General features: G+C 28.6%; 1 protein-coding gene across 1 annotated transcript in view; it reads right to left on the bottom strand.

Annotated features, from left to right (window-relative positions):
* Positions 1–13,704, bottom strand: part of LOC107449960 (neuroglian) — a 40,593-nt gene extending 26,889 nt beyond the window's left edge. Inside the window, exons 1-5 of the mRNA XM_016065653.3 lie at positions 13,545–13,704; positions 9,722–9,915; positions 7,272–7,459; positions 4,306–4,459; positions 284–441 (exon numbers count right to left, since the gene is read on the bottom strand). Of these exons, the coding sequence (XP_015921139.1) occupies positions 284–441; positions 4,306–4,459; positions 7,272–7,459; positions 9,722–9,906 (685 nt within the window). The 5' untranslated portion in view covers positions 9,907–9,915; positions 13,545–13,704. The remainder of the gene's footprint in view (positions 1–283; positions 442–4,305; positions 4,460–7,271; positions 7,460–9,721; positions 9,916–13,544) is intronic.

Genomic DNA, 13,704 nt, shown 5'->3' with positions numbered 1-13,704 from the left:
AAAGTGAGTTCAGACAAACCTAGAGTAAACCATGAAGTTTCAAATGCTGAAAAGAAATTTTTAAAATATACAAATGAAAATAAACTATGAGATGATAGCTTACGATTTCGCAACAGGGAATTTCTCTTCTAATATTTTGATGTATTTTTTTAGCAATTGAAACTTCATTAGCACTAAATTAGTAATAAAGGAGAAAGAGAATTTTCCGACAAAAACTTTCTTCTGCGGTAAAGCGTCCTTTTAATATAAATTCATGCAGAAAATTTTAAAGTAACTTAGTTACCTGCTGGCTCTACATGAAGCAGAATTTTATTCCCTAATTTATATTCATTACGGAAGAGTGATGTAGCACTGCAAGCGTATCTAGCATCGTCTAATGCATCTGCATAAGTAACATTAGAAAAGTGCAGGTTGCCATCTGGATCCACAGTAATTCGAGAACTAAACAAAAAAAAATAAAATTAATAAAGAGCAATTTGCAAGTAATTTAAACCATTAAAGTAGAACAAAAACATAATAGACTAAGGTGGAAAGTCCAGTATTTGAAATCAACAAAAGTTGTCTAAAATCCAGAAAGTAGATGACATTTTTTTGGGGATAAGAGGTCTTTAAGATAAATGAAGATCCAAACATGCATTAGTAAAAAATTATTAAAATCAATTTTTATGTGTTTTTTTAATTAGTTTTAGAAAAGCATTTAATTAATCAAAAAAATTTTATCACCATAAAAAGAATGTCATAGATAAAACAAAAAAAAGGAAAATAAGAAGATCAGTTTTATTTTCTCTTTCATCAATTAAGAAGATACATTTTTTTTCTACTTGATGTGAAACATCAGCACTGCAAATTTACTGTTGACATTAAAAAACAAATTTCATATTTAAAAAATAAATAAATCCTAATCTTAAAAAAATATTAAAAGGGAACAGAATCAAAAAGATTTTTTAATAATAACCTTTTAATTTCAAACTAAACACTCGTTATCAAATATCTAGTCTAATTAATAATCACAACTTATTCCGCTCATTAAAATAAGTTTTCTTAACAGATCTTATATTTTCAATTGTCTTTTACAGAGTATCTGCTACATTTTAGATTTTCAAATTCATGACTTTCCATCACTAATTCCTAGAATTTTTCATGACTTAGCGAAGTTACTATTTTCTCCCACAAAAACACAACAAGAAATATAAAAAAGCACTATAATAGCATAAATTGAAATGATACGTATAACCAAAGCTGTTTTACTCTGCATCTTCATATTTAAAGATTTTAAATTTAAAAAAAAACAGAGTAAAAAAAAAAAGTTGAAGCAATAAAATAACTGAAAAAAATACAAAAGCAAATAATTTTCTTCTGCAGAATTATATTCTAAAGATACTTTTCTTGTTCGTACGAAAAGAAAAATACTCCTGATTTTTCTGTTCTCATTTCGGAATAAAATAATTTCGCCAATGACTGGCTTGTTTAGGTAGAATTTTAAATTGATAAAATAAGAAATAAATATTAACAAAAAGTCTGAAATTACAGAAGTTTAAAAGATAATTCGCTCTAAAAATGTTTTTTCTTTCATACACCATAACTTTTAAAGAAGAGCATGATAAAAATATTTTTTATATTTTAATAAAATATGACAGTGAGTGGGGATTTTATTAACAGATTCAGAACACCATGAAATGGGGGGGGCAGTTGTTTTTAAATTCCATTTTAAAAGTTGAATTTTTCAGCGACCTAAATCCATGACTTTCCATGATTTTCTTAAAATAATAGTTAAAATCATGACATTTCATGACAAATTTTGTTCAATCCCAAAATTCATGACTTACCAGGTACGCGGATACCCTGCTTTTAACTGCATCATTAAAAAAACATAAATGTAATAAAAAAAGTTTTTTCTAGTGCAAAAGACTTTGCTAAAGATGAGGGCCTAAAAAATGAAATCTGTTTTTTTTATAGAAAAGAGATATTTTGATTGTTAAGAAATGTCCAGACATCAATAACAAAAAAACCAAAACAAAAAAAATAGCATACAGTACAAAAGAAGTAGACACACTAATAGATTTCAAAAAATATTAACTTTAAAACTATTGCACAGCGTATAGATAAAATATTTGCGATAAATAGAATTTTACGGATTTTATGATCAGTAAAAAGAAATAAAAGACAAAAACTAAATTTAACTATTAACCAAAAATTTAAATTAACTGCAATGTTTTCTGTTTGTCATTTTCTTTCATTATGTTTATTATAAATTTCATTTAATAATTATGAATATTAATGGATAATTTGTTTTAGATAGTTCCAAATTAAACATAAATTAATAAATAATAATTATGGATTTTTTTAGGAACTATCTCAATTTTAAGAAATCTTTTTGAAATACACTAAGAGCAAGAGAAATCAGAGAATTTTGATAATCGACTAAAAAACCTAGAGTATATTAGGGTAGGCTGAAAAAGTAGACGCACTTCATACTTTTTAACAACAATGCAAAAAAGGTTATTAGCTACTGTCATTAATAAAGTTTAATTCGACTCAAAATTTAAATAATTAAAAATATGTCCCATAATTTTGTTGATTGGATAAGATAGCAAATATAGATAATCCAAAGTTCATTTAAAACATTGTTTATTAAAAATACATTGCAATACAATAAAGTACTATAATAACAGCCCAGCAAACAGGAATACCATTGGTTCCAATCACTTGTATTCAAAAAAGCAAATTATTTGATTACAAGGGAAGTGCATTAGTCCATCTTAAATGGGGTATGTTTTCAATAAAATTTACTTAGAAATGAAATGTAACAGTTAATATAAGATTTTGAATAAATAAACTAATTTTAATGATGAATAAACAATCATATTTAAAGTCATATTAAAGAAATCATATTAATATAAAATCATATAGAAAATAAATCATATTAAAGAAATTTAAATTAACTGCAATATTTTCTGTTTGTCATTTTCCTTCATTATGTTTATTATAAATTTCATTTAATAATTATGAATATTAATGGATTATTTGTTTTAGACAGTTCCAAATTAAACATAAATTAATAAATAATAATAATTATGGAATTTTTTAGGAACTATCTCAATTTTAAGAAATCTTTTTGAAATACACTAAGAGCAAGAGAAATCAGTGAATTCTGATAATCGACTAAAAAACCTAGAGTATATTAGGGTAGGCTGAAAAAGTAGACGCACTTCATACTTTTTAACAACAATGCAAAAAAGGTTATTAGCTACTGTCATTAATAAAGTTTAATTCGACTCAAAATTTAAATAATTAAAAATATGTCCCATAATTTTGTTGATTGGATAAGATAGCACATATAGATAATCCAAAGTTCATTTAAAACATTTTTTATTAAAAATACATTGCAATACAATAAAGTACTATCATAACAGCCCTGCAAACAGGAATACCATTGGTTCCAGTCACTTGTATTCAAAAAAGCAAATTATTTGATTACAAGGGAAGTGCATTAGTCCATCTTAAATGGGGTATGTTTTCAATAAAATTTACTTAGAAATGAAATGTAACAGTTAATATAAGATTTTGAATAAATAAACTAATTTTAATGATGAATAAACAATCATATTTAGAATTGTAAGTATTAGTATCTATGGAGCAGGAAATGGGTAAGAAGTTTCTATTGAAATGACCACGTATTGTATTTGCATGTTTTTATCAGAAAAACGAAATTTCTTTTTTTTTTTTTAAAGTGTCTTTTTTATACAATTAAGTGATGACTTTAAATGAGAAAATTTGACACAGTTTTCAAACAAAATTACATTAAATTGAATTAATTTAAGGAAGTTACACCATTATATGATATGCAATTAAGTGGGGATGACTGTAATACTATCAACCATTTCATTTCAAAAGCTTAAGTTTTAAAATTTTATCACTATTAACTCCTTGACTGCCATACTTAATTCAACTCTATTTTATACATCAAGATTAGTAATTTGTTTCAATGTACCATACTATTAATGCAACTCTTAAAAGTAATAAAAAAATTTGAAACATAATTTTTAAGATATAATTTAAATAAAGCATGATAAATTACAAGTAAATTTCATTCATCTAAAATAACTAAACTTGTATCTTTATTTTTGAAAATACATGCATGAGTATTAATTCTTCGATAAATCTTAAGAAGGCACAGTTAGACACAGAAAATGAAAATTCCTTTCTTTCAAAATTAAAAACAAAAATGTTAACATCCATCACTAATTACCATTAGAAAAGAAAAATTATCTCAAAAAATTTATGTAATAAAAACAAACATCTTACTCGTTTATGCTGTGCAAAGCACCACTATTAGCTTGGATGATCCAAAATATTGTTGGTTTAGGATAACCGGGTGGAGGTTTACAATTAATGGTTAAAGGTTCTCCTTCAACAACATATTCTTCTTTGCTTTCTTCATCAGCAAATGAATTTAGTTCTATAAAAAATAGATTTAGATTATATTTGTCGAATAACAAAATATCATAAACAAACAAATAATAAATTTTTGACACAACACTTAAAAATATTTAAATTTCTCTTGATGTACAGTATGCAAAAAAAAAAGATCTAATGATTGGATTTTCATGCACTAGAACTCAAACTTAATGGTTGACTGGGGACCTCAAATATGGTCGCTCAGGGGATAGAGGGTTCGAATCCCAGCGATAGCTGGTTGATACCCGGCTCCCATCAACCACAGTGCTAACGCAAAATATCCTCAGTGGTGGACGGATCGTGGGTTAGAGTCCCCTTGTCATCAGGCTAAACGTGGGAGGTTTTCCTCACCACACAACGCAAATACGGGTTAGTTCCATCGAAGAGTCCTCCACAAAGGCAAAATTTCGCACAATACTTGATCCGGGAGTTTTCTTCTCTTCTAGAATGGGTTCAAAATTACAAAGCCACGGAGTTGAATATTGGTATTCCCAAAATTGGGTGGGCTGTTCAACAACGAGTATAAAACATATATACATTAACCGCAGTGGCTCAGGCGATAGAGCATTCGTCTTCCAATGAGGTGAACCAGGTTCGAATCCCAGCAATGGCAGGTCGATTCGAATTCTGCACCCGGATCGCACCGACCACAGTGCTGACGTAAAATATCCTCAGTGGTAGAGGGATCCTGGGTTAGAGTTCCCTTGCCGCCAAGCTAACCGTGGTAGGTTTTCATGGTTTTCCTCTCCATGTAACCCACATGTGGTTTAGTTCCATCAAGAAGTCCTTCATGGAGGCAAATTTCTCTCAATACTTGAGACAGGAGTTCACTTATCTCCTGGATTTGGTCCAAAATTACAAGGCTATGGAGTTGAACATTAGTAGTCGTAAACTGAACATTGGGTTGTCTGTTCAATGATGATTATAAAATAAAATTGATTGTACCGACATCATTTTAAGTTATGAAATCAGACACAAAAACATACTTTCTTTGAATAAACATATCTTTTTTTCAAAGGATTTGAAAAAATGTCTCATTGTGAAAGTCTCATTGTCTCTTTCACAATGACAATGAAATGTCTCATTGTCATTGTGAAAGTCTCTCGGGGGAGCCTGTAACCCCTAGAGAGCGCGTCCCCAGGTGGCGGATCGGGGAATGCCTCCATCGGCTAATACCTTTGGGTGGTAGGAGGGAAATAAAATACCTCCCGCGGACCAACAGGCAGAAGTCCAACCTCTTCGTAGGCTCTGGCAACCCCCCTCCTCATGATGTTTTCAAATGTGTGTGCGAATACAGGCCCTCAGCAAAGGTACCTCAAGCCTTNAAAAAAAAAAAAAAAAAAAAAAAAAAAAAAAAAAAAAAAAAAAAAAAAAAAAAAAAAAAAAAGATCTAATGATTGGATTTTTGTGCACTAGAACTCAAACTTAATGGTTGACTGGGGACCTCAAATATGGTCGCTCAGGGGATAGAGGGTTCGTCTTCCAATGAGATGAACTGTGTTCGAATCCCAGCGATAGCTGGTAGATACCTGGCTCCCCTCAACCACAGTGCTAATGCAAAATATCCTCACCACTGGTAGACGGATCAGGGGTTAGAGTCCCCTGGTCATCAGGCTAACCGTGGGAGGTTTTCCTCACCACACAATGCAAATGCGGGTGAGTTCCATCAAAAAGTCCTCTACGAAGGCAAAATTTCGCCTAATACTTGATCCGGGAGTTTTCTTCTCTTCTAGAATGGGTTCAAAATTACAAAGCCACGGAGTTGAATATTGGTATTCCCAAAATTGGGTGGGCTGTTCAACAACGAGTATAAAACATATATACATTAACCGCAGTGGCTCAGGCGATAGAGCATTTGTCTTCCAATGAGGTGAACCAGGTACGAATCCCAGCAATTTGAATCGAATTCTGCACCCGGATCGCACCAGCCACAGTGCTGATGTAAAATATCCTCAGTGGTAGCGGGATCATGGGTTAGAGTTCCCTTGCCGCCAAGCTAACCGTCGGAGGTTTTCATGGTTTTTCCTTTCCATATAACCCAAATGTGGTTTAGTTCCATCAAGAAGTCCTTCATGGAGACAAATTTCTCTCAATACTTGATACAGGAGTTCACTCATCTCCTGGATTTGGTTCAAAATTACAAGGCTATGGAGTTGAACGTTAGTAGTCATAAACCGAACATTGGGTTGTCTGTTCAATGACGATTATAAAATAAAATTGATTGTGCAGACATCATTTTCAGGTATGAAATCAGACACAAAAATATACTTTCTCTGAATAAACATATCTTTTTTTCAAAGGATTTAGTTTCCCTACATTCAAAATGTAAGGAGTAACTGCAATCTGGGAAATATGGTCCCCAATGATTTGGTTAGGAGAACAGTCCAAAGTTTGGACCCTTAATGTTAATTTTATTTTTGGCATATTTTGCTGCTATCCTGAGCACTTTTTAAGTGAATTTAAAAAATTTTGGACAAAATTATAAAATTAGTTTACCCAATGATAATTTAATGCAAAAAATAACTCTTAATAATCATTTATTTTATTTAAAAATAGATTTAAAAAAAAGGTTTTACAAATTTTTACACTCAACTCATTTAACATTCAATTAACATCATAACATTCAATAAACTCATTTAACATTCAACTCATTTCTTACAGAAAGTATAAGCAGCAATTTTTGCATGAAAACACTTATTTTAGTATAATTTAATGAATTAACTTCGAAATTTTTTAAAAAAAATAGAGAATAATAGAAAAATATTACTGATAACCAAAAAAACTAGATTTTTCTTAAAAAGTAAAACATATACCAGATTTCCTTAGATGAACTGCATTAGTAACAGCAGTGCCATGTACATTTTTAGCATAGCACTGATAGATCCCTTCATCTGAATCAATAGGCTTATTGACTTCTAGAGTTCCCTTTTTATGTTGCTGAATGATTCTATTGGGCTCTTCTGTCCAATCAAACTCTCTTCCATCTTTTGTCCAAGAATATCTGTAATAAATAAAATAGGTATAACAATAAAACACCAACAACAAATAATAACACCTCCCACCTTCCATTTAGAAGCTATTTGTGGCACTTGACAGGCCCCTTGCCTCCTAACCAAAAATTAACTATAAAAACTATGTAACTAAAATAAGAAATTTAATTTTAATAAATTTTGAAAAACACTGAAATTAAAACACTAAAATTCCAAAATTTAAAGACACATATCAAAGTCTCAAAAGTTAAAAATTTTTCAACATTTCTGTTTTGTAAAAATATAATAAATTACACTCAAAACATATGTAGTCTAAGAATTTGATTAAAAAATTTAAGTATAAATTATACTCTAAAAAATAATAATGCCAAAAATCTGTCATTATTTAATTTTCTTAAAAACTAAGTGTAAATAAAGTATAGTAAAATATCGTGCACCCTTACTCGTTCTTATTAACTTAATAGCAAGAAGAAAAATTATTTTGCTAAAAGACAATTTGTGTTTTTGAATTTATTAAGAAATTTAAAAAAAAAAATCTAAATTATCAGTGAGATTGCAATTTTGTGCCATAAAAAAAATAATAATTGTTACATGTTGTATAAAACATTTTAAGTGAAGCTTTTATATGCTTCAAATTATTTTATTTGTTGAACTTGGAAAAATTTTGGAGAGTTCATTCTTATGTGGAGCCATTTATGTATGGATATTTCTTATCCATACATAAATGGCTTTATGCTATTGCTTAACTAACTATTTATTCCCACAATGTTTATTTTAAGTAAATTCTGAATCAATAAAAAATTACATTATTTTTATGCTGCGTAATTTATCTCCGTTAAACAGGATGACAAGTTTCTTTCACAGTGGAAAAAGCTGCTTTGAAAGATACATGTTTCTGGTTAACTAAAGTGATAAAAAAGATTTAAATATTCAAAAAAAGTTAAATATTAAAAAAATGTATAACTGTGATCTAGTTAAAATAACATAAATTTCATGCAATTTAACAAATCATTTTTAAATAAAAAATAAATAAACACTAACATCAAGGTTTATTATAACATCAATTATAAATAGTTTCTTAAAAATTGGTGGGATTAAAAAAAAAAAAATTCCATAAAATGTGCGGTGCTTTTAATTTAATAATTTTTAATATTTAAATTTGTTAAAACTAAAGATCCAAAAAAACTTACGAATTGTTTAGAATTTGGATCGATGAAAATGTAGGGGATTGACACAGTGCTAGTAAAATAATAATTTAATATTTTTTTATTCATAAGGTTTGTTACATCTGGATCAAGGTTGGGGTTTTGGACGTCTTAAACTGGTTTCGAACAGGACACTTGGGTTTTACAGTCTTAAACTGTTCTTAACTGACTAAAACTGTCCTAAACTATTTTAAAGTGTCCAAAACATTGAACATTGGTAAAAGATAAAAATTCTATTAGTGTGTACACATAATAAGTTGTACACATAATAATTACATATATTAATAAATATTTGATACCTTTCATACAATTTGCTTTAACTTATTAAAGCAAAATAATATAATATAGTAGTAAGAAAAGATTTATAACTTTTGAAGCTCACAATTCATTGAACAACAATAATGAACAACCTTAAATATGAATAAATATGCTTTTAATACTGATAAATTATGCTTTTGTAGAAGGATAAATAATGCAATATTAAAATGAATAATAAACTTTTTTAATAAAAAACTGAAACTTGTCTTTATTTTGTTTCTTGTTCAAAAATTTACATTCTATTTTTCACAATATTTTCTTTTTAAAATTGTGACACAATTTGAGTAAATAGGTTTTGGGCAGTTTAAGACAGTTTTGGACAGGACGGTTTAAACCGTGGATTAATCCATTTTGTCGTAAACCCCTTGACAACTCTGATCTGGATAAATATTAGAGTCCAATTTGCATGATTTTGTCGTTGATCTGTTTCCGGTAATTACTGCTACAGATTTCATGATAGTTAATTCTTTGTTTTAATGTGATGATGATTTGCAAAATGCGATGAAGGAAATAATTAGTGGTTCACATTTACAGGGGTTTATTGTTTCAGAGAATATCGCAATCTACGAGGTGGATAACGTTAACTCATATGCAAGTTCGTCGGGACCACGAAACAATATTGCAATAGAGGGAGTTGTTGCTGTATCTGATATCGTAGTAGCTAGAGTTCACAATACTACTATGTAACAAAATATCATAAAGAAGTATTGATGGACGGAGAGAATCTTCAATTTATAAAATTATTCTTACTCCACTTCTGGGTTCCCATCAGCTTCGCATTCTAATATGAAAGGCTTGTCTTGTTCATCCTGAGTGAGAGATACTTGAAATAACTGTTCATGTGAGGGTTGTCTTGTTATCGTTGGTGGATGAGGAATGGTTGTGATGGCCGAACACAAATAGATGAGAGCAAATGAGAACAACACACGATACATGGCGATTACCTACAAAATTCGAGAGACTCGTGATATAAGATTACAAATAAGGAATTTAGCACAGTAGGGAACCGATTATCCGGAACGATCGAGACCATCACTATTCCGGATAACTGAGTTTTCCGGTTTTCTGAATCGTCACAAAAAAACAGTTTTTTTTTATTATCAAACCCAACTAAAAAAATTAATAAATATTTAGAAATAATCTTAAAAAGAAGAAAAAACGATAAAGTAATACACTAATGATTATTTCCAAAATGATGGTAAGGTAAACATCTTTTAAAAAAGAAAGAAAAATCCTAAAATCTAATGAGGAAAAAAAAAAATTAAAAATGGCAGGAAAATTTATCGAATTTTGTTCCGGTTTTCTGATTTCCGGATAAGAGGTTCTGTACTGTACTTACATTTATCAGTTTAATAAATTATGCAATAAAATCAAAAATTGTTGAAAAAATTACTTTTTGACCTGAGAAGAGATATTTTATTTTAAACACAGATACGTCTTTAACATTTTGTTATCATTTATTCTTTTTTTTCTTTTTTGCTAAAATATTACTTTATGATAAGCTACATGCATGACTTTACAATAGAATTGCCCAACATTCATTTAGGAAATGGTTCTATTCCAATCATCCACTCTTTAAACTCCTAAAATTATAGTTCACATTAAAAAAATATATACTTTTTTTGGTGACTGCAATGAATATAGAAACCTAATGTAAAGGCCTACAAATTTATCTTTCAGGCTTTTCGGCCCCTTATTTACATTATTTTTAACATCAATGTTCCTGTATCCATTATTCTGATGCATTCCTTGTTGTTGAAATTACCAGAACTTATTCTAGAACAGTGATTCTCAACCTGGGGGTGATCACTCAAAAGGAACAATATGGCTCTTCCGTGGGAGGATGAGTTTTCAAAACAAAAGAAAATTGCAAATAATAATTATAGAATCCAGCGAATTGCTCCTCATCTTGTTCCCTTCAATATATTTAGTAGAAAGAAGATTTAGTTCTGTCCTCAAGCATCTCACAAAACAAAGAAATAGGTTGGACATTTGTTTAAAAGGAGATCTGTGCTTAAATCTAACTAAATGCTTAAATCTGACTGTGCTAAATCCTTCAAGTTAGGTTGAAGAGGTAAAAATGAACAACTGAGAGTTCAAATTTTCAGTTTTTTCTTAACATTTTAGTTGTTAATAATTTCAATTCTTCCAAACTATATTAAAAAATTAAATTTAAAAAAAATCTATCTTGTTTTTATTAGTTTGCTTCAAATATCACCCATTTTAAAAAAAATTGAAAAAGTTTAGGTACATTTTATTTTATTTTAAATTTTAAAACTAACTAGGCAAAATTGCTTCATTATTTAAATTTTACTTTAAATTGATTCAGGTATAATTTAGTCTATTTTCAGTTTTATTGACACTCATTAGAGAGAATGTATGTTTGTTTTTTTTAATAAAAAGAGAAAGGGGGCATTAGGTGTTGATCAACTTCAAGTAGGGGGTCGGTGAACCACTAAAGATTGGGGACCACTGTTCTAGAAGCTCTCTTTTATTATACATAGAGTAAGACACAATAACACTGTTGAAAAAGTCATGCAATGCACTATTGCATGAATACATTTTTCAAGTAAAAAATTTACTTCGAAAATTCATGACTTTTACTTGAATTAAAATAAATAATTTCTTCACTTAAACATTCCTTTTTTTTTCTTTTTATAAATCTATTCTAAAACAGACTAGATAAATTCTACAAAGGTAACTGCACACCTACTATCATTCGAAATATTATTACTAATTTATCAATGTAAATGACTTAAACTATAAAATATATTAATAATTATTGATAAAATTAGTGGTATTTATTAATGCTGCAATATTTACTCTAAGACCATAAAGTATAAAAAAAAAAGATAAAAAATTCAATTAAGTTTGAAAAAAACCAATAAAATCATGAAAAAACCCAATAAAACCCTAAAAAAAAGAAAAAAAACAGTGAGTTGGGTTTTTTTTTTCTGAAAAAACCAGGGTCCTTAACAACCCTGGATTTAGGATAGCTTTATAATACAGTGTTTAACTAATTCAATTAAATTTAATAATGTAATTGTAAAGAATTTTTCCTAGAAATTCTTTTTACCAGTCAACTTATAAAAGGTATAGAATACCATTTAATAATTATCCCTGGACAAGTTTGAATTATTTTTGCAGTCAACATACAATTGTGTAGTTAGCAGAGGGTATTCTGAATAAACTGTTAAATATTGTGAATAAACTGCTTTTCTTCTTCAAATATTAACAGTTTCATTTGTATATTAAGGGCAAAATAATTTTTTTCAAATTTTAGCAGATTTACCGATAAATTGAACAGGATTGATGTATTAAATTAATTTAGTTTCCTTTATCTGATTCCATTTTTAAAAAAAAAAACATTTATAACAAATTTGGAATATATTGCATGAAAATAACCTTAGAATAAATGCCTGTTATTCAATATAACAAACAAGAACATCCAAGTGGAATAGGAAATTAACTACATTAGTAACATATACTGCATAATTTTAAAATGAATGAAATGATCTTAAATTATCTTAATTTATGTAAAATTAAACAATCCAATGCTAAGTGCGGTGGGTTTTAAAGTAGTCCGGAAAAGGCTCCTATAAGTCTCACACCTTAATTGGATGAGGTGCAAAAACTGAGTTTGTCCCTATAACTGAGTTTGTCTATAAGCCCTAGATACAATTTTGTCAATGTACAAAGACAGACAGGTTATGAAGTTACAAAAAATTTTCCAACTTTTTATAACATAAAATAATTTAATTTTTTACTATAGAAATCAACTAAGGCACAATGGTGAACTTAAAATTTTTTACAGTAAAATGTGTTTCGAAAATTACAAAATTCTACATAAAATAAGCGAAAAATTAATGGATAAATTGCAATAATTAGCGATACTTTAACCGATATTAAAGTTTACTTAATTTCCTTCAATAAAGTTTTGAAAGCAACTGATTCATAAAGAAACACTTCAGGCAAAAACAAAACAAAAAAAGAACACCTACTGAAAAATACGATAAATAAAGAAGCATTTAGAAAAGTAGAGCCAAACATAAATTAATCAAGGTTTAAAATATAATAACTTACGAAGATAGATGTTTAATAGATAATAATTTAATTAATAAAAGGATGAGTGAATTAGATGACGATAAGTAGACAGACTGTCTACATCTCAATGACTCATCAACTAAAAGAAATAGGAACTTCAAACGATCCTTATAAACAAAAATTTTACTTAACAAAATTAGTAGAAGTTACGGACTTCCGCAAGAAATATCTAAAGAACAAATCATTAAAAAACTGATAGTAACGTTAATTAAAACCGCAAGCAACAACTTTCGGGAGAAATTTAAGGTGTAATTTCTTTTAATATATCCTATTTTTATTCATATAAATTAAAACGTATTTATTTATAATTGTAAAAGATGATCAAAATTAACCTAGAGAAAATTCTAAGAATCAGACAAAAATTCCATTTAAAAATTCAAACATCGAAAAAGCCGCTAAATGTTTTAAATTTTCTAAAGTAAAATGGAAAAAAAATAGCTGTGATCAAAAATCACAAAAACAAACATACCAAATGTCACCCACAGATACACACAATAAAAACAATTACTAATTAACACATATGAAATTTTGTAAGTGAAGTTTACACATTTATGAAAGAAACACACCCAAACAACAAAGCAGCATTTGCGATCGCACACAACAGCGCTAACGATTTAATAACTGATTCT

Source organism: Parasteatoda tepidariorum, chromosome 3, assembly GCF_043381705.1.
Source record: "Parasteatoda tepidariorum isolate YZ-2023 chromosome 3, CAS_Ptep_4.0, whole genome shotgun sequence".
Lineage (NCBI taxonomy): Eukaryota > Metazoa > Arthropoda > Arachnida > Araneae > Theridiidae > Parasteatoda > Parasteatoda tepidariorum.
The sequence above is the reverse complement of the archived record's forward strand: the minus strand, read 5'-3'. Positions and strand labels throughout refer to the sequence as shown.